At 37.3% G+C, this 27,734-nt stretch overlaps 1 protein-coding gene across 2 annotated transcripts in view; it reads left to right on the forward strand.

Annotated features, from left to right (window-relative positions):
• Positions 1 to 233: 233 nt before the first annotated feature.
• The window catches only part of LOC128950927 (dynein axonemal assembly factor 11-like), a 51,398-nt gene continuing 23,897 nt past the window's right edge, over positions 234 to 27,734 (forward strand). Inside the window, exons 1-9 of one of the 2 annotated variants that reach the window (XM_054295991.1) lie at positions 234 to 474; positions 3,514 to 3,571; positions 4,638 to 4,847; positions 5,546 to 5,715; positions 19,187 to 19,354; positions 21,346 to 21,423; positions 23,227 to 23,399; positions 24,391 to 24,590; positions 25,677 to 25,868. In XM_054295991.1, the coding sequence (XP_054151966.1) occupies positions 423 to 474; positions 3,514 to 3,571; positions 4,638 to 4,847; positions 5,546 to 5,715; positions 19,187 to 19,354; positions 21,346 to 21,423; positions 23,227 to 23,399; positions 24,391 to 24,590; positions 25,677 to 25,868 (1,301 nt within the window). In that variant the 5' untranslated portion in view covers positions 234 to 422. Of the gene's footprint in view, positions 475 to 3,513; positions 3,572 to 4,637; positions 4,848 to 5,545; positions 5,716 to 15,093; positions 15,140 to 19,186; positions 19,355 to 21,345; positions 21,424 to 23,226; positions 23,400 to 24,390; positions 24,591 to 25,676; positions 25,869 to 27,734 lie in introns of those variants that run through there. The other variant, XM_054295981.1, reaches the window with a different exon arrangement.

Raw genomic sequence — 27,734 nt, forward strand, 5'->3', positions numbered from 1 at the left:
ACAAGTACTTCAACAAATGGAATTATTTGTATACACAACTTGAAAGGTTTCTGTGTGAGGTGGAAAAGCAAATCTGAAACAAAATTCAGTGTCACTGATGAGAAAATGTTCTGTCTTTGTTCTCTGCACGGTCATTGGGGCGAGACGTTATTTGTAGTGGTTCTTCTCTTTCGCAACAGCCGGCAGGAGCATTCCTGGGCTAATCTTTATCTTCGCTTTGCTCTTCTGAACAAATGCCTGTGATGTGAGGCGACTTTACAGGAAACGTGACCTCACTGGGGCTCTGTGCCGCTGATTGCACGGGCTGTTTTCGAAAGGAAACAGGGACTTGCTAGAGCTGCCCTTGCAGAGCCGGGGCTGAGCTCTCCCAGGAAGCCGCTCCAGAACAGCCCCCACCAGCCGTCCCACGGGCTCTCCCGCTGATGAAGAGAAAATTTTTGCACGCATGTGTTAATTGTGAAATGGATTTTCCAGGTTTGAAGGATTTTAGACTTATTTATCTGTTAATATATTTGCCAGCTGAGGAATAGCTAAGCTTTGGGTTCATTTCTATGCTGCTCTTCAGGAAGTTTCGCGGTTTTGTGAATGTTGCTACCATTACCTGCAGGGGGAAAAGCCAAAGCTGCTCTTCAAAAACAACTGATATGTGTGAACAAATAAAACTCTTTGTAGACTCTTGTGTTTGGTAGATAAAATAGAATAAAACTGTTTGAATAGTTAGCACAATATTTTGGTAGAAGCTAATGTAAATATTTAGATTGTACGCTGAAGGCATCATTGGCTTAAACACTAATTTGACTTTTGGAGGGAAAGGTAGTTAAAACTGACTGGTTTGCACAATGACTTTTTGTTTATATTACAACATGAACTTTTCTGTGTTTTGAAATCCAAGGGGGGTTGCTGGCTTAATTTTTTATTTGGATGCATGACATAAAATGTTGCCACATTCACCTCAGATTGGCTTTTAGTGCGATTTCATAGAGCTGTTGGCTTTTCCTCATGCCATGGTTTAGATGTGCTGTGTTGATGGCTCGTTTCATGGAGTACAGACACAGCACCACTCTCCATTGTATCGTGGTGGTCAAGAAGCTTTGTTTTGTTATGTCATTACTATGGCTTCTCACGCTATTAATAGTACAGAAATAGGACTGAATATTAAATGAAAGCAGAACACTGTGCAGCATTGTCTACAACATAATATTTCCATGTTTTCTACATCATTGATTGAATTATTTTCAAGAACTCTCTTCATTATGCGTGAGCCAAAAATTTTCCTGATCACAGGCAGCAAAAAAATCTGTTGGACTGCCTGTTCCATGACTGTTGACAGAAGCCAGATATTATCGTTACTTAAAATAGTTTAAAAGCAAGTTACAGCTGCTTATTAACTGTTCTCAAAAAGAGAGAAATGCCTTGCCTCCCCAGTAGTATATCTGCATATGTATATTGCTCACTTTCCTTTATAGAGATAAATATATTTTATCTTAAATTTTATTTCTCTGGAGGGTGGCAAATAAACATCCTGCAGAGACATACCTTGCAAAGTTATGAGAGAATTCAAATGAGGAACAGAAGGACTGTGGTTTGTTCTGCCACTGCGATCAGCATGTGTCAACACTTTCTAGTGAAAGCACCACCCCACAGGAAAGCTGCCACTCCTAAAAGTTATTCTTTTTTAGACATTGCAACTTTTTATTTTCATAACTGAAAGAATTGTGTGCAATACAGCTGTGTTGTGGGTTTCAGTTGCTGGAAAGTTTCACTCTCAGTTTATTAAAGAGTTGTGATAGATATAACTGATCCTGACATCTACTTCTATGTATCCTTTACAAACAAATTTGCCCTAGAATCAGTTACTTTTGCCTAAGTGAGAATACATTATAACTAATATTGTGATCGATATTGCTGATACTATCTTACACATCCTGATTTTTAAACAAGACAAAAAAAAACATGCTTCCAGTTCTTTTAAAACTCTTTTAAAGATAATCTATATTCCCTGTTACCCTAGGGTGTATGAAACAGTCATTTTCAAGATGTATGGAACATCACATATTGCATCAACTCCAGGAGCAAATACATTTGGATACATTTGTCAGAGTTTTAATAAAAATAAATACCTTTTGGAGGGAATCTTTTTGACTGATAAGACTTAGCATTTTGCTGGTTTTGGTTTATATCCAGATCTACAAACTGCTTGTTGAGTCCTTCCTGTATCTTCTTCTAGAGTTTGAATGCATTTCTTGGTTTTGAATATAAGATTTTTTACACATTTAAGAATCATAATTTTGTCTAAAATAAGAGAAATTATTTCAGGAGGTAGTTGTATGTTAAAAATAGCTCTAATACATGTCAAACTATGAAATACACCCCTGGTCCCACTGTTTGTACAACTTGCTCTGTGGTGTTCTGACTGATGCTTCTTGATCTCTCTGTACCTTCCCCCAAATTCTGTCTATCTTCTCCTTCTCAAGTTATTTTTGCAGCCATTACAGCATAATTCATTCATGGTAAAGCGATTTTTTTTTTCCCAAAGGGTAGGAGAAGCAGTATGTATGGGACCAAGGTAATGGGACTGATTTGTGAAAAATATCCTGAAGGTTTTACTTCTTTCATCACCTTGCCTGGTCCCAAGGCTGAGTCAGCCTTCACACCCAGTCTGTGACTGACAACTGAGCTCCCAAGGAAGTTAAACAAGATTACCAAAGTGGAAACCCTGACCTTCATGTCTTTTCTTTGCCTCAGCTCATAACTGAACACAAAACTAAAAAATTCTCCTCTCAGAGGTGAATGATAGGCATGTACTAACAGTGTTGTAAGTCTGAAGCTCTAAAGATTCAGGAGAGACAAGGTAATATAGAGAAAGATCATAAATTTTATCTTTTTATGGAATAATAGACATAAATTCTCCCTATGCATAGGCCTTGCTCATATTTTGTAAGATTGATTCTGTCAGGTGCAGAACATCCAGCAGCACTTTGCACACTTAAGCCATGGTAATCCAGACAAATCCTATTTCCTTAATCTCCTGCCACAATATTACTGTCAAATATTTGTCACTGTAGCAATCCCTGTGCTCATTGTTCTATGTCTGCAATTTTCATCTGAAAAATATAATGTAGTGGTAATGGTGGCCTTTCCATTCTACTCTGTATCTAGTGCCAGTTCAGGTTCTAGTTTTGGCATGAAGAAGATTTCTGGTAAAACATCTTAAAATTACTGCAGTTATTTTATTTGTGTCCATAATTATTTCTCTCAAGTCTGTTATTTGGGCAGAGTACAAATATCTGATTTCGGTTGGCTCTGATTCTGTGTTGTCCTGGTTGAGATGAGTTTCCTATAAACAATAAGTCTTTCCCCAATTCCTTCATATGTTTTGTCTCCTCTCCTCTAATTCTTCCCCTAATTTTCTTTTCATTTTTAGCACTTTTTAAATTATCTTCCTGGTATGCAAAAGCTATCTGACAGTGAATATGATAAAAATTCCTTCTTATTTCACCTTTGCCTCTGCAGGTTCAACACCATTTAATGAAGAGCACAGACACAGCCTCTCAAGACATATTTTTCCAAGGTATTAGGAAAAGTTACACTTGCTTAATTTTTTTTTTTGTGTTTTGACATAGATTTTGTAAAAGTCCTTTTTGGGCCGCTGAGAAATGTAGTGCTGATAATAATTTAATTACTGCCCTAAATGGAAGTTCAGAAGTACTGCTGTGGAGGTTGGAAACACTGGCTTTGCAATTATAGGGTTTTGGAGTATCTCTCTTCCATCTGCTTTTCCCTACACTGAAATTATGGTATCTCTCTGTGACATGCCATATGGGGTAGTTAAACCTCTTACTGAAACACAGGTCAGACACTAAATCAATCTGGTGTCTTCCCTTCTTTCCATGATGTCACTACATGGCAGTTTGGAACTCAGAGGTGTTAAGGGGAAAGGTATAACCATAAATTAAATTTTAGTCTAACTAAGTAAAATGTCTACAACTTTTAGATCCTTTCACCTCTGTCATTACTCCCTTCTACTTTAAACACCAGAGAATATATTTTTCTGTGCTGTATTTAATCCCAAAGTCAATTGTGTTTCAGTGCTGGATGTAGCTGTCACAATGTGTGGGCTTTATCCCATGTTTTTCCAGCTGCATGGCATTCTAGGATTTGTGAGAATTAAAAGTCATGCATCCTCAAATCTTCACCAAGTATGGCTAGTTTATAAAAAAGCACGTAAATCCTGCCTGGCTCGGGGCACCCAGATTGTGCCATGCAGAGGAACTCAGAGAAGCCAAATACTGGGATGCCTCTGATGGCTCAGGTCGGTGTAGGTCCAGCAGGACTCCTTGGCCAAGAGCACTGCCACAGAAACACACTGAGCACTTCTGAGCTCAAGCTGGCTCCATGCTTCAGGAAATGCTCCCCTGGCATGTATCCCTCCTGAAATCTGAAGCTCTGGAACATGTGATGCACACGTCAGCTGGCTGAAACCCCCAGTACAGAGTAATATCATTAGATCTATGTATTTTAAATCTATGTCACTACCAGTCTCCATCAGCTTGAAATGTAAATTCATTACTATTAAATCATGGGTTTGCCCTGTCCAGACCTTCCCTAAATTAGAGGCTTTCATTTCTCCTTTTCAGTTGTGCTTGTGCCTTTTTGGATGATGACCCTGCCTATGAGTGCTCCACAAACCCTCTGACAGGCTCCATTCCTGCGTGCCGCCGCAGCCCTCGACTGCTTTCCAATGGTTATTATGTTTTGACAGAGGACAGTTTTCTGTCTGATGGAGAGGGCAACATAACACTGACACCATCCCACACCAGTGTTACATATAAAGAGAATTTAGTTCGGTAAGTGAATTATGTGCAGATTTTACTCCATGTTGGCGATTGCCTCCACGTCTCTGGCCTTACCTAGAGGTCTATCTGTGCCTGTCTACATTTTGCTCGGCATAAAACCAGCATTACTTCTGATTGGGAACATCCAATTGCTTTAGAGAATGCAGTGAATGAAATGACCTGATTTTCAGTCACATCTTACTACCTAAAAACTCTTTAGTGCAGAGTTGTATAAATATCTTTGTCTAAAACACACACACACACATATATATAAAATAAAAAGGTCTGGTCCTAGAATTCTTACTCAAGGAAAAACATCTCATGATTCAGAAGAGCAACAATTTAGAAAGGTATGTAAAATGTAGTTCAAAAAACCTGGAATTCAATGGATTTAGACTACCCCAAATCAGATACAGCAGTGAAAATCACAGGTAGCACTCACAGTACTATCAGAGAGCAGTAGCTGTGATATCATTTGGTACCACAGTGCCCAGCATCACAAGAGCATGATCAGCCCTGCTGTTAATACATTCCCTGACACATTGTGGTGTGCAGCAGACACTCCTGGTGACGTGCCCAGGGTCAAGATCAGCGCCAGGAGCAGCACCCAGAACTTGGTTCTTTCATGTCATTCCTGCAAGCTTTAGAGCTTTGTCCCTGCTCAACAAGAATAATTAACTCTATTCCTTGGCAACATCTTTTCTTTCTAGGGTATTCAGGCGAAGGAAGAAAATCCGTCGCTCTCTTGACAGCTTGTTCAACCTCAGTGCTTCCAGCTCGTGGCTCAGCTCCACCACTCCCAGCAGGATGGATTTCTCCCATGTAGAGGATCCTTGGCCTGATGGATGCAGTAAACTAGAAGCCAGTCACAGTGATGTTGGTAAGCCCTGATCAGGCACCTGGTAATCAGCGCATACAACATTGCAGTCTGTGTTTAGCATGAATTGGGCATCTCTTTCTGGAAGTTATGCAGGTGCTGTCTGCCAAGGTGTGCAGGTAAAGGACAGAATGAGCTACAGAATTCTAAGGGATAAACAGAGCTCCTGGCATTACAACTGAGTATGAGTCTGCAAAGACCTCTGTGCCAAAAAGTCATTTTTTGACTGAATTTGAATGCAAAGTCATCACCAGAAATGTTTATTCTGGTGTAATTAATACCTGGCACTGTCTGCTTTCACCTGGCTCTTTCAATAACTTCATCTGTTATGCCCTATGCAATTTTTTCTTTACTCTGCATATTTCCTCCTGCATACATTTGAACCCACCAATTCCCTACCCATAACAATTTGCAACCTCTCCTGTGATCCAGTAATTAATTCCTAAATTCATTATTACAAAGTCTCAGTGCTCTTCTTCTGTGCAATCTCAGTTATACATGCATTTCTTGTAGGTGATTCAGACTTTTCTTCTGAATATAATAACCATGTGTCACAAAGGCAAATTCCAGCATCTAATGGAGCATTTCTCACCAAAGATGATGAGTTTCTTCATTTTGAGGAACCATTTTGTGCTTCAAAATCCTGCTCTTCATTTATGATAAATGCAAATGAAGAGAATTGGAGCAATGCAGGTATGTTATGTTCTTATTCTGGCATGCCTCATTTTTAGAGTGAAGTGAAAATACATTAAAAATATGGATCTGGCCCTTTGCAGAATAGAATTTATTTACTAAAACATATATTTTAAATAAATTATTAAAAATAACAAAATCCTAAAAATTATATTCAATTACTACCCCCTATTCACATCTTTCCCTCACCCATTTTTCAGAAAAAAAAAAAAAGAAAAGAGGAGTGAAAAGGAAAATGGAGGAAAGGGCATGGGAGCAAAAACTAAAACAGGCAATTATGCAGAAAGGCTTGTTTTCTGAGAGCATGGAGGGCACAGTGTTTCTGTAGTTGTGGGGGGAAAAGACTCCTGAGAGACACCCAGAGCATGAAAATTAGGTTTCTGCTTTGAATCACTCCAGGCAAGTTCTCTTTAGAAGCAGCTGAAGAGCCTGGTCTCACAGGCTGCAGGTAGCCTTTGCAAACACCTCCTGTAAAATATTTACTTTCATTAAAACCCTTTATTTTCCTGATTTTTATTTTAGAATCCAGGACAGTGCAAAATGTCATTTCTCAGATGGTTGCACTGATCATGTGTTTAATCATTTCAGTATGTACAAGGTAATTTTTATTTCTTTTATTTTCTGTTTCTGACATGAGTGCTTGCTTCATTTCAACTGGTGAATAAAACTTAAATTAAGGGTCACATTTTCAAAGTTATATGTATCTTACTGTGAAAATGTATTTTCACATGATAGTCAATGCAGGCAAATATCTGAGCTATATAGATATGCACAAAAATAAGAAGTATGTATGCAGAAATGAAAGCTACTTTGCCAAGTGTGCTTTGACAGGGGTTTTGGCAGGCTGAGAAGAATCAGAATGGATCCGTGTCTTTCTAAGTGGATTTTTCTCTCAGTCTGAATGCTGAGGTCTTTCTTGCCAGGAGATTATCTTCAATAGTTTACGTAATTTAAAGTTTCAAATTACAGTTCACCTACCAGAGTTCAGAGGGTTCATCTGCAAGAACCCTTCCTCCTCCTCCCACTCAGGTTTCACCTCTTTTAACCCACTATGCATCCCTTGGCTTTTTTTAACCTTTCTGGGTATTGTTATGTTCTCAGATATTTTATGGGAGGACTGTTTGCCACTTTGTTGCTGATGACTTTAGTTTGTAAGTATAGAATTTCTTTATTTCCAACATAATTTTTTTTAAAAAGTCACACCTGAAGAACAAATTCTTTCCTTGAATGTATATCCATGGGTCTTACTGATCCTAATAAGAGTAGTATATGGTCAAATGGGGACAAATGTAGCCTTCAATCCATTACAGCATTTTGCATTTTAATTTCACAGTTCTTTTGTCCCAAGATACTGCTGTGTCCGCTTTCTTCTCAATACATTTTTCAAAACAACTAAATTTTGGTAAGTGGTTCCAGTGCCATGTGATGAATAGAGAAATTTAGAAATTTTATATTAAGAAGAGGAAGGAGATTCCTCCTGTTCTTTTCAAGTCAGAAGACAGAAGGTGGGGTCTGAAGTTACTGATGAGCTTTTGGCTTTTCCAGTTACTGATCTGTATTCATAGAAACTCTCTGTTAATTCAAAAACCTGCCTTTTCATAAAGTGCAATAAATGTTGTAGCAGAAAAGGGAGGTAAACCTAATCTGCCATGACATGATGCAGACACAGTCCAAGCAGTGGAATTTAAGATTCCAGAGATGCACTTTCAAGCCTTGCACTGAAGTCCACTCCAAGGCCACCAGACTTAGCCTTTTTTTTTCAACTTGAAAAAACCCCAAAACCAGCTAATTGTGATGCTTGCCACATCACCAGCTTCCAGGGGCTACAGAATTGATATAATTTGGCCTTTCTAACCCAATGCACCATTAGCTCATGCATTGGCCTTCATGCTGAAAGCAAGTATGGATGTGCTGGATTTGTGAATTACCATTCTTTCACCTTTTTTTGCACCACAAAATTCTAAATGTTTAAAACACAAAATGTTTCTAAGGCTAAAAAGTTTGGGCTCATCTGAATTTTTATGGGCTGAAAGTTAAACTCAAGAGGATCTTTTTTGTTTCTGAAGCTGTCAGGGTTCAGGACATCAGTGTATGCCTAGGGCACCAAGACAATCTGGCAGACCTCAGCCTTTGAATTGGGTACACTGGAAGTCACAAACAGAAGGCACAACCTGGACAGCCCCAGTGCAATGACAGCCCCACTTTCTGACAGATGATGTATCTGTTGTTGCTATGTCTCTAGTCCCTAAAACTTTGGTTCTACCAAAGCCACCAGGTGAGGACCAGTGTGTTGCAAGCACATGCCCCAAAGTGCTGCTTTCCCTCTTCCTGAATAGCTCAGCCCTGAGTCATAACAAAGCTGTTCTTCTCAAGAGAAAAACATACTTCAGCAGCAGGTATACAGAGAATGCCTCTCTTATGCTCATCACAAGTGAGAAGTTATCTGCTCAGACAAGTAGTCCTGCAGCTTAGCTGAATTTGTCAAACAGGACCTACTGATAATATAAAAACTTACAAGACACTGTGATTTAAATCAAGACATTCTTTTTTTTCCTCCACAGACAATAATAAGAAATAAAGAACAATTGGTGAGTACATGTTTAAGTTTAGAAAGAATTCCATATTTTTTTGGGAATGAATCCTATTATGGAACAGGGTCCAAACATATCAGAAAGGTTCCATGGACTTTTCATTAAAAGAAAGTTTCGCTACAGGACCCTTGCCAGTTTTCACTGCAAATTATTCCACTTTGATGTCTACAATTCCTTTTGGATTGTGTATTTTCCTTCTGTTGTCTGGCAGCAGTGTCTAAATAGTATAAGCTGTTAACAATTGCTGTGCTTCAGCCCAGAGAAAACATGTTTCTCAGTAACAGGCAAAACAAGTCTTCCTTTTCCCAAGTGTGAACTGAACAGCAGGACCAGGTGCTGTGCTGCTCTGAGCTGGTTGCATTCCACTGAAGCAGTGAAGCAGCATCAACAGGAATTGGTCCAGAATATCTGAAAAACACTTAGAGATTCTTCTATTCCCTATTCTTTTTCCTCATCCTCACACTCCAGTTTCTGTTTATCAAGCATTTCTAAGCCTCGCTGCAGCTCAAACCCTTAAAAGAAGAGCACTGATTTATTTGTACTTGGAGTTGGTCATCCCAGTCCTGGCTCTGTTATTTCCTTTGTGTCTTTACTTTGTAGTTAAAAGTTTCAGTTAAAAATGAAAAGAAGGAACCAAGTGGAGCTGTGCCCAGTTTGTGTTCCTTATAGTGTGGCTAGAAAAGCCTTCTTCATCAGTTTCCTTGTTGAGTGCAGTTCAGCTTCTGAGATCTAAAGGCATCAGCACAGCTGCAGACACAACCTGGAAAACCTTTCTTTCAGCTCTTAGAAGAAGGGTGTTAATTCTGAGAACAAGGCATTTTAGAAAGGAGTTCAGGCATTTGATCACTTTGCCTATGGTGACAAAATGTCCTACTCGCAGCGTGCCATGCTGGGGATGCCACATGTGGCACTCCTTAAAGGCAGTGGAACTGTTTATGTAAGGCTGAAACACCAGAGCTTGAAAGCTCACTCTGGTTTTGAAAGCCATTTTCAGTGTTAACCAAAGCAGGGGCAACAAGATGGAGCAGAGAACTTGGCACTTGTTGCGTGGCAGGACTAAACTAAACACAGGCTGACACAGGGTACTGCACGACAGGACCTTCCACAGTTCAAAACATGCTTGTCTCTTGCACTCTTTTAATTAAAAACTTAAAAGCAGAGTTGTTACTTCTGTTCATTTTGAAATAAATTCAATAACACTTTTCATTTTTCCTCTTCCTCCAATTTATTTTCATTAGCTCTTCAGCACTGAACTCCTGGATACCTCCTTATGGCCATGGTTACACACTCCTGTGGGGAAAAAATATAACAGATTTGATAGTATTCTTCCTCCAAAATACAGTGAATTTTAGCTTTATTTTTCTTCTTATCAAATGTGAGTGAGGCCTTACTTCTTGGTGACTACTTGAAAGAAATCACACAAAGAAATGCTATATCTGTAGTATCTTATCTCAATAATGAAAAATGTTCTGCAATTCCTGTGAATTTTTTTTATATAAAAATGATGTAATCTCATATTTTATGTATTAATTTCTTCTTACAACATGCTATCAAAGATAATGGATTTGGATAGTGGCTGAGTACCTGTGATAACTGATTTACTATGCAACTAAAACAGTATTTATTATACTCATCCTCATATTTACTTGTAGTTAATGCACTTGAATAGTATTGTAAGTGTCAAATAATTCCTCTTTATTTAAAGTACAGAGACAACTGAGAGTAAATATCAATCTGCAAAACATGTAAATATTTTGTTATCTATTTTTGCCTAATATAAAAGGTCCATTACTAAAATAATGATAAAAGTAAAGGATTATAAAGATTTTTAGTGTTTAAATAATCTCTTAAAATAATAATCTGGAAATTTAAATCCCATCCTGAGAGAAAAGACTAAGAGTGTAATTATCCTGCAGTCATCAAAGCAATTATGCTGAAAACTAGAAAAGAAGAGTTCACTGTAAACTCATTAGTTCACTGTAAACTATCAAAGCAAAATCTGATTGAGATTGAAAGAAAAAAAGGTGTACAATTAATTCCTATAATCTGTCTAGTAATAAATACAAACTATAAATTAGAATTGTTCTGATCTGGAGGGAGGGAACTCCTGGGACAATTTCTCAATTGGAGTTCAAGGACTAAAAATAAAATGCTCGGGATCTATTAAGATCTGATTTCCTTGATATTTGTGGATGTTGAATTAACAAAGTTCTAGTCAATTACCAGAATGGTTGGCTTTGGCAGTTCCCTTCTGTATATTCCTATGGACATAAAAACAGGCCTCATCTTTTTTCTCTGAAAAGAGGAACACTCATATGTTTCTTCCTGTTGGATAAAAAATTGAAGCCAGGATTTTTATGATGAAAAACTGAAAAAAAAATTTCCAACCTAAATGTGTAAATTCAGAGTTTCAGAGGTAATGAGAATTTGCAGCTTCTGGTAACTACAGTGTCAAGGCTAGGATAACTGTGGAATATAATTCTCTCACAGTAAAGGCACTTATTAATTAGTGATTAACTGACACATATACTAACAGAGAAAACAAATAGAATTTTATGGGATTTTTGTCCCCAGTGATTAAACATTTACTCCTCTTTAATATAGCACCTTATATTACCATCTTTTATTTAAGTTATATGGAATAAACCGCACGGTACAGAATACAGGTTATGACCACTTAGTCCAGTTCTGCAAAATCTGCTTTTTGATGTACATTTTTATGTATTGGCTGCACTATTTTGTAAAGCTCTTTGCACAGTTCTATATACACTGAGCAAAACTGGTACTTCATTTATATTGTTTTCTTTTTTATGGATTCTCATGCTGCTTCTTTCCCCCCATCTCTGGCATTTCTGTATCAGTAAAGTGGTTTCTGTTCTCATTTCTTCTTGTATTTGAGAGTGTGCTTCAGTAATGAACATTGTTACTATTAGAAATTGCATATATTTCAGTGAATTTCTTATTTGTGAGTTCATGTCCTGCCCTGCAGATTGTGTGCTCTTTGGGGGAGGGTTTTTTTAGTACTTTAGTGCAAACATAAAGCCTTGTTTTGTACTGATGACTACATTACCTAGCACCACAGAAAAATAAAATAAAAAAGAATATTTGAAAAAACAGTAATTCAATAGGAAATAAATAAAAATACATAGTTTAAATTCTGAGTGGGTATTAATCAGCTGATTTACACCAGCTGAGACTCTAAGCTGCAGCATTTCAACAGCTTTGTCCATGGATATCAATTTTCTGGGATTGGAACACCTTACATGATATGGACAAAGTCAAGAATGTTGAAAAAACTTCTGTATTAGTAATGCTATAAATGCTAGCATTGTAATAATAATGTTATAAAGCTTGTTTTTGTCATTACATAGAAATACATATTGTGTTGTTTTACACATGTAAAAAATAAAGTTGTTATATATTAAAACAGTAAACTGAATTTCTTCAGGACAGGCATGCCAGAGGTGACTTTTTCTTCCTTCTCATCTCCAATGTCCTGTTTGTAATATGGTTCTTTACATTATCTCTGGCATGTACATTGCATCATGCTAGGATTTCAGGCTTGTGCTGCTGAAAACTCTTGGCACATAATTTAAATAAGGAAAAAAAAAAAACAACTGCGTGAAAATAAAGAACTCAACATACTTCAGCACCTAGCTTTGTCCTGTGTGTGCCAGACCACCAGGTGAGGACCAGTGTGTTGCAAACATGCTCCAAAGTGCTGCTTACTGTCTTCTTGAATAATTTAGCCCTGATTCACAAAAAACCCTGTTCTTCACACGAGAAAATCAAACACATTCTGAGAGCTTTTCAGTCACTGGTGTACAGAGAATTCTACTTTTGGGCTCATCACAAGTGAGAAGTTACCTGCTTGAAGAAGAAGTACTGCAGCTGAAATAGATTTGTCAAACAGCACCCATGTATGTACTGATTAAAACAAACTGTGGCTTAACTCAGAACATTGAGGTACAAGGGTTTGGAGTGAAGTTGAGCTGGGGAGAAGGGAAAAATAAAAGGAGGGTGGATTTAGAGTTGTCATTATGTCTCTCTATCTTACTCTGTTTAATTGGCAAAAAGTTAAATTAATTTCCCCAAACTGAATCTGTTTTGCCCATGATGGTAACTGTTGTTTGATGTCCCTGCCCTTATCTCAATCCATGAGCTTCTTATCATATTTTCTCCCCATCTTCTGTTGAGGCTGGGAAGTGAGGAAAAAAAAAAAAACTGGTGGGCACCTGGCATCCTGCCAAGTCAACCCACTCATCAAGTCAACTCACTTATTTGGTAATTTAATTAATTGCAGATTTTTTATTCCTTTCTCCAGAATTATCATCCAGGACACCTGAAAAAAGGAAGAACACTTTCACCCCTTGATTTTAGCTTAACCAAATAACATAGGCATTTCAGTGTAATACAATGTAAACACAGGGTTTAAAATACTGTACACAGTGAAAACAAGATTTTTTTCCTTGTTTGAAATGAATAATTTCATTGTGAATTCTGCTCCCAAGTAAAAAAAAAAATAATATTACTAGCAAATAATTATTATTTGAAGAGGCCTGCAATTTGACATAAATGTGTAGGTAGGAGGATTAGTGGTCTTTCTTTAATGTCTGTGATTCTGTGCAGGGTCCCTGGGCCACATCCAACCATCCGTGTAAACCTCGCTGTCGTCTGAGAGGAGTTATTACTTATCCAGTCAGATAGGCCAGGACAAATACTATGGAAAAAAAAGTGCATAAACTACTCCTGCTCCTTTGTGTCTCATCATCTCCACAAATCTCAGGAGCCTTAACTCAATGGCACCTTCATATTCCTCAATATAAACAGAAACCAGCAGAGTGGCTGTGGGGAGCTGCATTTACATCAGAGGGATATGGCTGAATAAATGAATTTGATCATTGTGAAAATTCCTACAGCCTTATTTAAATTTATAGGTGAATTTCCTGTTAGTAGAGGATGACCCTTCAGTTTGATGAGACCTTTAGGTTAATGAAGAAGGTAGGAAATACAGACTGACTTTCCTGATGTCACCACTTTGATCTGAGGCTGGTTGTGATCCCGAATTGAACAGGCTGGGCAGGGAAGTGGTGGAGTCGCCATCCCTGGAAAAATCTGGAAGAGGTGTAGCCCTGGCACTGGGGGACATGGTTTAGTAGTGTGAAAAATGCATATTTTATGATTGGCTTTTCACAAATATTAAAATTAATATTATATGTGTTGTGTTAGAAAGTAATGCTGTATCAATTCTCTTAAGTAATGTGTTAAATATAGTTTTAAGTTATAAAAAATGTTAAAATGGAAACTATGCTTTGTAGGATACTTTTTTAAAAGAAAGGACTTGCAGCGAAATGGCAGCCACAGGACACCTAAATCTTTCAGAAAAAAATAATTTATTGTCCTCTTATCAGAAGAAATGAACTTCTTCCCGCCTCGAAGGCGCTGGTAGGATTAAGAGGAAGAAGTTGACGATGACCAGACAGAATCCTGGATTTGAATAGAATTTATGCATCATGGATGAAGTGTATGAATATGCAACAAGGTATTATTTTTAAGGGTTAATCCTATGTTAAAGGCGGTCCTTTTTCAGGCTTGTGCTGCCTCGAAAAAGGTACTCGGACATCCGTAACTCTTTGGTTCTATTGTCTCATATTGTCCTAATTCAAATTATTTTTACTCTAATTGTATTACTATTTTTATAACCATTTTATTACTATTAAACTTTTAAAATTTTAAAAAAACAAGTGTTTGGCGTTTTTCACAGTGACTTGGCAGTGTCAGATTAAAGGGTGGACTTGGTGATCTTACAGGTGTTTTCCAACCTAAACTGTTCTACGATGCTAAAATTGTACAGGACCGTGAATCACTGGAACAGGCTGCTTTCACAAACAACGGAAAACAAGCTTTCAGCCCAAAATGTGCGAGGCAAACTAGCTGACGGATACGCAGGAGGAGGACAGAAGTGTCATGCAAAGGACGAGACGCGAGATTTATGCCCGAGGAAAAGAACTCCCTGATCTCGGCCTGCCGAGGGAGGGCAGGGCCGGGATCCGCCTCAGCGCCGCCGCCCGGGGCCGTTGCTGTGGCAGCGCTGAGGCGCGGCCGGGAATGGCGGCGGTGCCTGAGGGCGGCCATGGTGCGCAGTGAGTGTCGGAGAGCGCCGCTTCCCTCCCCTCCCCGGGCCCTGCCCTCCTCCCCAGGACGGGCCCCGCGCCCTGCGCGCCTCTTTCGTGTCCGGAGAAGGGCGACAAAGCTGGGAAGGGGCTGGAGCACAAGTCTGATGAGGAGCGGCTGAGGGAGATGGGGGTGCTCAGCCTGGGGGCTCAGGGGAGACCTCATGGCTCCCTACAACTCCCTGAAGGGAGGCTGTGGCCAGGGGGCTGCCGCCTTCTTCTCCCGTGTGCCAGGGCAAGAGGTGGCCTCAAGCTGTGCCAGAGGAGGTCTAGCTTAGATGTTTGGAAAAAATTGTTCATGGAAGGGGTTTTCAAGCACTGGAAGAGGCTGAGCGGGGAGCTGGTGGAGTCAATACGCCTGGAGTTATTTAAAACTCATGTAGATGTGACATTTAGGGACATGGCTTCGTGGTGGATTTGGCAGTGCTGGGTTGTACTAGATGATCTTAAAGGTGTTTCCCAAACTAAACATTTCTCTGGTTCCCTCTCACCACAGTTGCCTCCCTTCCCCACAGTCCCCTGGCAGCTCCCTGCCCTCCTTGGATAATTGTCAGATTTTCCTCCTCCCTGGCAATAGCTGCCATTTTATCTCAGCATGAGAAGCACAGGGGTTCCTTGCATCCCAAAGCAGCCCTGAGAGAGGGCCAGCAGTGGGGACTGGGGTGGCCCTACTGGGGACCCCTCCTTGGTGGGGCAGCCTCTGCAAGGGGATATGTAAAAATATGTAAAAACCCCAAATGAGGTAAAACACCCTATTCTGTTACTTATGAATTGATCATCTTTTACAGGTACAGCAATATGGCCCAAAAGACTGAGTGCTCACACCTTTTACTCATGAAAAAGGAGTTCCCTTCCTCTGTGATTTTTCTTGTAATCTGTTTTGATGGTATATTATCGCTGGACTGCCAGTCCCATGCTGGGCTGACACAGTGCTTTGGACAGGAGCTCCTTCTCCCTGCAGGAAGCTGGCAGATGCCCTCTTGGAGCAGGCACTGCTTGAAGGAGAATGACTTTATCTCCTGAACAGCACAGCATGAATTTGAATCCAAAAGTAATGGTGGCATACTTCACTTTTCTGAAATGCAGCTTCCCCCACCATCTCCTGCTACACCTGCAGCTGTCCATCTGCTTATTCTTTCAATTTTTTTACTGTTTCCCTTCATTTCTGCTTCTTTTCTTGAGTAAAACATGTCATTTTTGGAAGCCCAGGCATCAGAACTTCAAGATCTGTTCTCTCCAATTGATTGATGCCATCCCAGATGCCAACCTGGGAGTAGCTGTGATCTCTCAGGTCACTGCTCCAGTCTCCTATTACTGCACACACCACCAAAAAATCTGGTTAATGAACGTCTTACTGAGTTCAGTGTGTTTGTCAATGTCCTGGAGATGTTGTTATTTAAAATTTTATGTAATATTTGTTTTCTCTTGCAAGCTTGTTTCCCTCATTCCTTTTCAGAGAGCTAGATCTTACACAAAATGTCAAATATTCAGGCAGTTCCCTACAACAAGATGTCAAATTAGGTTTCTAAATCTTCACTCTAGTTTCTCTTGTGAAAGACTGTCTCTGCTTTGCAACTCATCTGGTAATGAAAGTGGACATTTTTGCAGAATTGCTGCAAAAATAATTTCAATTTTCATCAGCAAATGGAAATTGGGCTGTAATTAAGCTTTCAGGAATAGTTTGTATGACTTTTTTTTCTATAAAGGGTATGGAGCATAATATTGCCACCTGTGAAAAATGCCAATCACTTGTTTTTAAAATTTTTAAGTTTAATAGTAATAAAATGGTTATAAAATTAGTAATATAATTAGAGTAATAATAATTTGGACAGTTTGGATTAGGACATTATGATACAATAGAGACAAAGAGTTACAGATGCATTTTCTGGGCAAAATAAGCCCGAAAAAGGACACACATTAACGGAGGATTAACCCTTAAAAGCAATAGTCTGTTGCATATTCATACACCTCATGCATGGTGCATAAATTCCATTCAAACACAGGATTCTGTCTGGTCAGTGACACCTTCTTCCTCTGAATCCTGACGGCGTCTCCAGGGCTGAGCAAGGCAGGAAGAAGTTAGTTTCTTCTGATAATGGGGCAATAAATTCTTTTTCTCTTAAAGATTAAGGTGTCCTCCTGTGGCTGCTATCTCAGTGCGAGTTTTCTCTTTAGAAAAAGTATCTTACATACATAGTTTCTATTTTAACATTATGTTATAACCTAAACCTATATTTAACACGCTACTTAAGAAAATTAATACAGGATTACTTTCTAACATAACACATATAAAATTCATTTTAATATTTGTGAAAAGCCAATCATAAAATATGCATTTTTCACACCACCAGTGTGTATGTATGCAGACTGGGGAGTATTGTTGTCCTGCTCAAAATGACCTGGTAATAGTGCCACTGAAAAATCTGCAGCCAAACACAGTAGTAAGCAGACTTTTTTTTTCTTTCAATTTCCAGCAGATTTGCCAAGTAGCTTAATAGAAATGTCAGTGTTTTTTCATATTTACTGTGAAGACTGAAGTATTTAGTCATGATTATTGACTTTTTTTTTCTCTTTTCTCTGTTACTTTAATCAAGTTCAAGTGGAAGGGAAGATGATTGTTCAGATGCAATAAACCTGCCCAACGTGGTTAGAAGAGACAAAGACACCTTTCCCAAAATGATTTATGTGCAGATAGGTTCCCCCTTCAACCAATATCTGTATCTCACATTTAATTCTGTAAATTTATTCTGTCAGGTGAAACTCTTTTGAGCAGAAGGGAGATTTAAGCCTGGACATTTATAACTAATATAATATAAATACAACCAGTTTCACCCTTTCCTGAATTCTGCAGATAGAGGAGCTGTACAGACACATGAGAGTCTGGGCTGTACTGGTACACAGTTTGCTGGTCCATGGGAATGTGTGCAGCCATTCCAGGACCTCTAATAAAGCCGGATGATTTCACAAAACCTCCCTGAGACAAAGTAAAGACTACTTTTAATTAATGCATGGTAGGAAGTTTGTTTTCACAGCTCTTTATATATTTTTTCTTTTTACTTGCTGTTCTTCATATCCTTTTTGTAAAGCTTTTTTGTCTTTTTTTTTCAGTATTAAAAATCATGAAAATACCTGTGCTAACTTGATAAAACCTTATGGTTTTCCTCAGTACTTCACTATGGCCCAGTGCTTGTCAAGGAGAGGAAAATGCTGGCACTTTTTGGTGCTGGAAACAAAGTTCTGTTATCTAGCTCAGGAGTGAGCACTGGTTCTTGTAGGATTTCTTTACCTTCATGATACAGAGCCTTTTCACTGTTTGAGAGACTGCCTGGCATTAAATATTACAACATGATAACTGAACCCAGGGCTCTGGTGCTTTTCAGCCACTGAAACTCCTCTGCTGGCTCTGCTGAGCTGGTAGTGCCTAAGAAATACCAGGTATACATTTCATTCTAACATAAACATTCATAAGCATGAGTTAGCTATGGAATAAAAAATATCTGCCCACTTTCAGCATTTATCCTGCTTATTTCTGTGCACCCTGTGCTGCTGGAAGAATGTGATGACACACTGTGGTTTGCTTCCCCCCCACCCCCTGCTGCTGTCTGGGATGTGAACATCTGGCATCTGGAAATAAAACAGCATAAAACACTCCACTGCTTGTCTACATGAATCAATCTGCAACCCAAGCTATGCTGAAAATAGTGGCTGCTGGGTTAATTTCTGCAAGGGTTGTATCACATTCTTATGGAAGACTCAGCAGTTTTCAAATGGATCTTTCCAAATGTTCCAGGTGACGTGATTGTGTTTCACAAAAGATGTTTACTGGGGCAGAGTGGGTCAAAGCTATCTAGTACTTGATATCTTGATATCATTTCTGCCAGATTTTATTTTTGATGTCATTCCTACTGGGCTATTTGGTATGGTGGAACAAAATATTTTAATGATTTTATAATTTGCTCATAAGTCAGATGGCAGAAAATGATTAAAGGGAAATATGACATCCAATGTTTCTTTCAGTCACTGAAGATCTCGTTAGAAGACGTGCAGAGCATAATAACTGTGAAATTTTTTCACTGGAAGAAATCTCTTTACATCAGCAGGAAATAGAAAAGCTAGAGCATCTTGACAAATGGTGTCGAGATTTAAAAATTCTCTATCTTCAGAATAACCTAATTCCAAAAATTGGTAAGTCTGTTGTCAGTATGATTCTTTTAAAATGTATTCACATGTATAATTTTGAAATCAGAAAAAAAAAAGTTATTCTGTTATTCTTAAGGGAATGTGCTCCTAACAAGAGTTCATTTCCTCGTTTCTTTATTAAATTTCTAAGAAGTTTAGAAATTTTCAAGGGAAGTTTAAAATTCAAAATATGCTGCTGAGATACAAGTCACTAGAATATGAGTGTGAAACACCTTTCATGGATTTAAATTTCAAATATCAGGCTATAGTTTAAATATCCCATCTTGTTAGAGCAGAGTCAAAGAGTTTACCATATACCATGGGCTCTGATACCATAGGCTTAGCTCTTTCAGGCTCTTTTCAAAATTTCATTTTCATGCAAATCATATTTTTTGTTAACATTGAAATAATTTTTATTCAGATAAAATACTTTCTTGTGTGCTTGAACCAAACTTTCTGCAACAAAGCCTTAATGGTCTTTCTGCACCACAGAACAAGATATAATTTCATACCTTGGTTTTTTTCCATATTGGAAGATGTGACATCAAGCCTTGGGCTGGAAAAGCTTAGATTCTACACATATTGTCTAGATGAACAATGACAGGTTGGAAGTGGTCAGAAATTATGTTAGAATATCTCTTAGAAGTTCCTCAAGAGGAAAACAAAAATCCTAAGGTTTTAGGAGGAAGTTCTGTGCTCAGAAATTGTAGGCAAATCCTTTAAGTTTTCTCAAGGGACTCATCAGGAAACTCTATCTCTAAAGTGAGAGATTTAGAATTTTCTAAAGTGGAGGAATCTTTTCCCAGAGAAAACCAGTTTTTTAAACTGCTTTGTGCTTCTTTGCCCCATCTAAAGAAGGACTAAAATAAGTTGGTTTTCTCTCTGTTACTGAGTTCTTAATAAGGCACAAGATTTCATCTTGTGGTTTTTCTGTCAACACTCAGGCCTCCTTCAGGTTAGCACAGGATACCACATTCAGACTGTTGCTTTTTGAACCCAAAATTTTTTCAGCAGTTTCATTTTTGAGACTAGCAGTTTTTATGTTACCATTATCTAACTGTAGGAGTTTAAAGAGTATGCAACTTGCTGATTCATATATTCTTGTATAACATGACAGCTTTCTGAGGTAATACTTTAATAACAAATGAAAAAAAAAAAAAACCCGAATCAAAAAACAACCAAAACAAGCAGAACCAACCCCTCCCCACACTATAGTGGTGACCAAAAACATTGTCAATAGGGGCTGTGTTGCAAAGTATTGAAGTTGAGAAGTTTTTCTTCCCACTGGATACCAGCAACTCCTTTCAAAGGACACAGCAGTTCCAAGCACTCTTCTGAATATCACAGAGAAATGGTTTATATTGGCTCTGTTGGGCTTTGTCTTTTCTCTTCTTAAAGCAAACCTTGATGCAGCTCTCATGAGCAGGCAGGGGCTTCTCAGGCATCCCCTGTGAGTGTGAGTGGTGCCACTGCCTTCAACACAGCTCTCCCATCATACAGAAATACAGAAATGTTCATTTCATTACAGAAATATTGCAAAAACAAACATCCAAACTAAGCTGCACAAGTTCTTGCTGAGAAATCGATGTCATCGTTTGTTTGTGAATTCTGTAGAAAATACCTCTTCAAGTTCTTTGTAAACTGTGGTAGGATTCATGTCACTGAATTTGTAGATATCTCACATTTCCCAAGATGGAATGTCTCACTATGCTTTTTCAGCCATTCCTCTTGAATTAGATATGTGTTTTATGGATTTGTGATTAAAATGTGTTTATAACTTTCCTTGTTTCTTTTTGCTTTTTTATTTTGTGTTTTCAGAAAACTTTTTTGTTTTGTCTTTTTATTAACATTAAAATATTAATGTCCAGTAATGTGGTACATATTCTGATTTGTCCTTTGCTGTTTTTCTGCTTCATTGTTGCTTTAAGGTAAGCAGGTGAAATCATCATACTTTCCAATGCTGGAAACTGAAGTAATCCATCTATGTTTTGTTACAGAAAATGTGAGCAAACTAAAGAAGCTGGAATATTTGAATGTAGCTTTGAACAACATTGAAAGAATTGAAAATCTGGAAGGTCAGATTTTGAAAAAAGCCATTTTGCCTTTTCATATTAGAACACTGAAATTGTGACTTGGTGTAAAAGAGGGTGGAAGCCATTAAGGATGCCCACCTGTGGGGGTATTTTGTGGATGTGTAAATGATCCTTGGGTGCAGGGTTTCAGTAGGTTCTTCTTTGTGGCAAGCACTTCCTACTGCTGAATTTTTCTCTTTGAACTTTCCTAAATGTCTCTGGGTCATGTTTCATCTTCAGGAATCAAATGTCACACACAAGAAGGTTCTGTGCTCAGCACAGGTTGCATTGAGGGTCTGAGTTTTTTAAAAGAGGTTTTCAGAGGATTTTTTTTCTCTTCATTGCTTGAAATCCTGTCTGTTTTATGTGTGTTTAATCCTTTATCCTGTCACTTTTGCACATTTCATGTGCAAAATATGGTGCTTTCCAAGATTAAAATCTAAGACTTGGAGCAAGCCATAAACACATTCCATATTACTTGAATAATTTATGACTTGATTGTTTTCAGTTTCTTAGTTCGGATGAGGCCAGCTGCTGAACCTTTATATCCAACTTGACAAAGGAACAGTTAAAAAAAACCAAAACAAACAAACTGATTGGTTGGTTGGTTATTTGTATGTGTGTTTTGGTTTCATTTTGTTTTTCTTTTGTTGGTTTAGTTGAGTGCTTGGTTGGTTTACTTTGTGTTTTTAAGTCTGCAAGCTGATTCAAGGGGATGGCTTAAATAAGAAAACAAGCAAATAGACTAAACACAAATTTGAAAATAGTGACGAAGTAGGTAGTGTAGTACATATTTGGGAATTTGCTGAGAAAGTTGCATTTATTTTCATGCCACTAAATTTTAAGCTCAGCTATCAGGCTGTATTATTTATTACTGTGATTTGTCATTTACTTAGGAGTTACAACCTTTGGGATTGGCCCTTGCATAAATTTGGGTTCTTTAAATCCCCTAATAAATTGTTCTATGTTGTTTACTCTCTTACAGCCCAACTGTGCATAAAACTTAGCAGATAGACCAGGAAAGGAACGTGATTACAGTGATGTGAATCAAAATAGAGCTTGCTCTCAGCTAAAGTTTTTACTCTTAGAGTCAAGTTTATGATTCATGGACACATTATGATAACAGGAAAAGCTAATAAATTTAAAAATCAGACTTTCCAGAGCATCTTGTTATCGAATTTATAGTTTCTGTTTGTAATGAATTGTTTTAGTACAAACACTTTCTCACCAGTTTTTGCAATTTAACCAATGATAAAGTGTTTACAATGACAGCTGAGTCCACAGAATGGAAAATATAACTTGCAGTGAGTTTTTGGGAAGTCTTATCTTTGTACTTGAATAATATTACCAGAGATTAACCATACTCAGAACTGAAACTCATAATTGATTCTGCTGTCTTTAAACAATTGGATTGGATTTTAGCCATATGATTGAGACTTAGCTGAGAAAGGGTATCATGGCAATCAGACTGTTAAAAAGGAAATCCAGCTTATCTGAAAATTAAATATTTAATAGCTCATCCATGAATGTCCACAAAGTTTTGATACTGATAAAGCCAATAATGTTATGGTATTTTGTATTTTATTGAGTTTGTTTTATTCCTGTAAATATTGTAAGCTCATAAACTTTAGCTGTGAGTCACTCTCACTCAGAAAGAGTCTTGGAAAAGATGAGTTCTGATAGAATGAAATCAGTTTACAGAACACAAATGGAGACAGTTTTATATCCAGTTCTGTACATGTGTGTGTATGTATATCGTGTACAGTTATGTTATGGACAAATTGAATTAAGGCTTCTTTCAAACAGGCTGTGAAGAATTGAAGAAACTTGACCTGACAGCAAATTTCATTGGTGAACTCTCCAGCATTGAATCCCTAAAATGCAATATTCATCTGAAGGAGTTGTTTCTAATGGGTAACCCATGTACTGAATTTGAAGGTTATAGACAATTTGTAGTGGCAACTCTTCAGCAATTAAAAGTAAGATTTTAAAACTTAAATCCAAATAAAACATGAGTACTACTGTTGACTGAACATACTTAGCCTAAACAAAAAAACCCTGTACTTGGAAAACTAATAGACTTTTTCTTAATGTTCACAGGAAATTAAATTCTATTCCAAAGAAGAAATTACTACAATAAATAATATGATAATAATTGGTTCCATTCTGATGGAACTGCAATTATTCATTAACTTTTCTGTCATCTTTATTGGAGATTCTTAAACAAAAGTTTTTCAGGTTTTTTTTTTTTTTTTTCAAATAAATGTGTTTTACAGTTCTGGCAGTTTTTTCCTCATGGTTGTTATATACAATGTATTTTTAAATTATTAGCATGATTGCAGAGAGTTAGTGGGTTGTTGGTACCATTCCAGCAATATGTACTAAACCTGCAGTGTGAGACAGAAAAAAATACAAGTTGGTGTAAAATTGCATTACATTGCCTTGGCTGGAAATAGACACTCTGAGATTGTGGTTTTGTGCTGTGACTGAGCTGATGTAATGATTTCCTGCCAATGAAGCAGTCTCAGGCCTGAAAGATGTTCTCACAATTTTCCTCAGAGAAGCACAGGCACTGCTTAACTTACTAAGAGTAGATTCAACTTACTCAGTTGGCAATAAGCTTAGACATCAAAAGAAATCATTTTGGGTTGAATCAAAATCAGACAAAGACCAGAAATGGCTGAAGGGACTGTCTCTACTGTATAGTCTAGTAAGACTAATTAAAATTTCTGGAAAATGCGAAAAGCAGATCTTAGAAACACAAAACCATTTTCAGATCTGAATAGCAAGTAATTGTTAATTCTTTGTAATAAAGTATAATCACATAGTGCTTTTGATATGTGAAAGATGCATTTCTAATTATAGACAGAACTTCATTATCCAAATAAAACTACAATTGAATAGATTTATTGATTTGAATATATTTATACTTTCTCACATATTTATATTGACTTTTTCCCCTTTGGGAAGTATTTGGATAGTAAAGAAATAGAACGTTCAGAGAGGATTAAAGCTCTTCAAGACTATCCAGAAGTGCAGTGGAAAATCAGAGAACAGGAAGCAGCTTACCTTCTCAAAAGGGCCAGAGAAAAGGAAGAGGCTCAAAGAAGGATGCAAGAAAAAAAGGATGAGAAACAGAAACAGATGGACTCTAAGCTTGGATGTGACAGGTAACAGTGAACAACAGTTTGTGAGTAAACATTATTCTTTCTTTATTCACAAGTTTGGCTTTTTCCATTAAAGAGTTTATATAATTCCACTTAAATATTTTTGTTCATCATTATTGTTGATTCAAGCAGAGTTATTTCTCCTCATGCATGTTACCTCTAATGAAAAATATAATTAGTTACAAACATAATTTATTATTGACCTGCAGACACAGTTCAATAGAATTTTTTCTCTCAAAACTCCAAGCTAAGTTGTCTGGGTGTCGAAATTGTGTAATTATTAGTTTCTTTCAGGAGAACAGCTGGAAATTGTTGTTTAAGGTAAAGCAGGGGTTCCAGAGAAAGCAGCTGTTCATCTATAATTGCTTTTGCCTTAGCATCATCTTCAGCATCTGAAGACTGAAATGGAATATTGCAGGCCTTTGGTGTTGATTTTCCCACTTCTGCCACTTCATGTCACTGACATTACCTGGGCAGCAGCAGGATTTTTGTCTGGTGTCATCCTCTATTGCACTTGCTGCCTATTTTATTTTTAATCCCATAGAAACTGTTCCATGAAGCTGCCTGCAGAACTTGTCCTCATAATCACACCTGTATCATAAATTTAGTTGTCTCTCTCTATTGATAGAGATTTATAGAAGCTTACAGCTAGGGAGAAAAAAAGTTATTCAGGTGTTAAGATTGCATTTGAGGAGATGCTCATTACTACCATATAAATTTCTAATCTAATGTTGGGAATTCTTAAACAACACATGGACTGAAGTTTTGTTCTCACCTGAAAGTTGTGAGGGTATATGAAAATTATTTTCTGAAATTATATCTGTTGAACTATCTCTCAGGGTTTTCAGGGGATTATGTATTACCATACTATCACTTCATAGTAAAGTAAATGAAAAAACGTTATGTCAAAAAGTGCTTTATTGATTGGCAAAAGAAGCGGAGCAGAGAATGTTCTCCAAATATATAAGATACCAATCTTGATAGGAATTGTGCAGTTATTATTGGGTTAAAAAATATTATCGAAGTAATTTATTAGCAAGTTACTTTTCCTTCACTTCATTGGGGTAATATTTCAGTGATCTTGTGTAGCCCAGACTCCCCACGGGAAAAACCCAATCGGGCAGAAGCAGATGGAAAAGAAGAAAGATGCAGAACTGCTGAAAATGATGATGATGATGAAGACAGAAAATTTTGGGAGGAGCCTACACCATACACTCCAGAATCTAGATTAGAAATTCACAGATACATGGAGGAAAAACGGAGAGCTAAAGACAATGTAAGGTACTTCTTTGTTTTAATATCTTGATGAATTGGAGGAGAAATTTTCAAAGGTACAGAAAGCAGGCAGATGATTGCCTGACATTAAATATTACGGAGAACTGACAACTTAAATGCCTGTTGATTGTTAAAATAGGCTTATACAGTCTAAACTAAATATTCAGATTGTTGATTTTGTTTTCTTTCATTTTCTAAACTTCATTTTAGTACTCCTTATTTTATTTTTCCTTGGAGTTTTTAAATATATTTTTTTCAACTTCTTTTTATGGAGTTTAGAAGCTCCACTTTTCTGTCAGTTAACTGTTTTGTGTAGTTCAACATTCAACTTTCTACTAAAAACATTTATCCATACTGCAGATTGCATTATGTAATGCAGGCCATGCTACAAGTTTTTTGCCCAAGTGGCATTTCAGGCACTTTTTCCATGTAACTGAGACATTTTTTTTCTCATACTTTATCAAAGATGTTTGTCACAAGTCATAAGATTCTTTTATCTATGCTATTTGGCATGGTGAATCTGAAGAAGTCTGGTCCCTGAAAAGCCTTTAAAACTTTGTAAATTTGTTATTTGTTTTGCTGAACATACAAAATATATGCAGATACTAGCAAAACCCCCAGTATTTTATTGCTTCTGGCTTATCAGTTCCACAGACATTGTAAACAGTGTCTTGTTGTTTACAGTGTCTTTTTCTTTTTTTTTCCTCTCTCTCTTCTACTTATATAACATACTTTGTGCTGGAGATTTTTTTAGCTATTATTTTTAAGGGCCTGCTTTTTAAAATTTTTGTCAAGGCTAAGTATTGAAAAAGTCAGTCCTAGGGAATTCTCCAGGAAATCTGGAAATGTGCATAACTAATTGCTGTTATTAATTCAAGTTCTAGCACTTTCCTGGAAGAACTTCTGTGAAACTCAGTTTCTAACCAGTTTGAGTTTTGCTGTGTTTGGAAATGCCTTGCTCTAGTCAAAAGCAAATGCGTTCCAAATGCTTCCCTCTAAAAATTCAAGGACAGTCCAAACAGTGTTATAATAAAGATAGAATAATTAATTTCTGAATTTTTCTAAATTCCCAAGGCATTGAAAGAGTTAAAAAATCGTTTTATGGGTAATTTGATTTGGTGTTGAGAAAGTTTCACAGCATCGCCGTAAAATGGTTCACATGAATAGACAATTTCATCTGGGAACAGATTGTTAAAAGCTAAGAGGTGGTAGGCTCTAATTTGTGAGGTGTTTCTGAGAACATCCTTTGAACAGAGTGGTGGTTCGTTCACTTTGCATTTTTGTGTCAAGTCTAGGAATTCAGGTGTGGAGACTGGCAGCCCACAAATCCCACACAAAAGCTGATTTATGTTATAAATAGTGTTTAACACTTGGATAGTTGCCTTTCTTAAACAGAAATTGGTTTTATGTAGTTGTTCCAGTAGGTTTATATAAGTGTTTTTATTTCTTCTTCAAATCTGTTGTATTTATAGACCAAGTCTATTTTTTTTTGGCTTTTTCCCCCAAGGTGTTCTAAATCTATAATATTTTATATCTATCATTAGTGATTTACCTTTAACATGCTCTTAATCTTGAACTTATCATAAGAAATAGGTTCAGGAACAGAAAAGAAGCAATGTATTGTTGTTGATTTTTTTTTTGAGGAATGTTTTCCCTTTTAATATTGTGACTAATGTGGTCATACCCGTTATATTGACCAGCTGAAGAGTGGATGAATGCAATGTGACAGTGCTATATTTTTAAAGAAAACTCCATATTTTTACTTAGGTGTGATCAGAATTTTCTTTTTCATGTTGCTAAGATTCTTTGCTCTTCCTTCCCTTGCTCATAATCTAAACATTTATACAGGAAACTACCAGTATTACAAGTATT

The sequence above is a fragment of the Melozone crissalis genome, unplaced genomic scaffold, assembly GCF_028551555.1.
Source record: "Melozone crissalis strain CALT ecotype California unplaced genomic scaffold, PUWL_Pcris_2 ptg000002l_1, whole genome shotgun sequence".
In the NCBI taxonomy this organism is placed as follows: domain Eukaryota; kingdom Metazoa; phylum Chordata; class Aves; order Passeriformes; family Passerellidae; genus Melozone; species Melozone crissalis.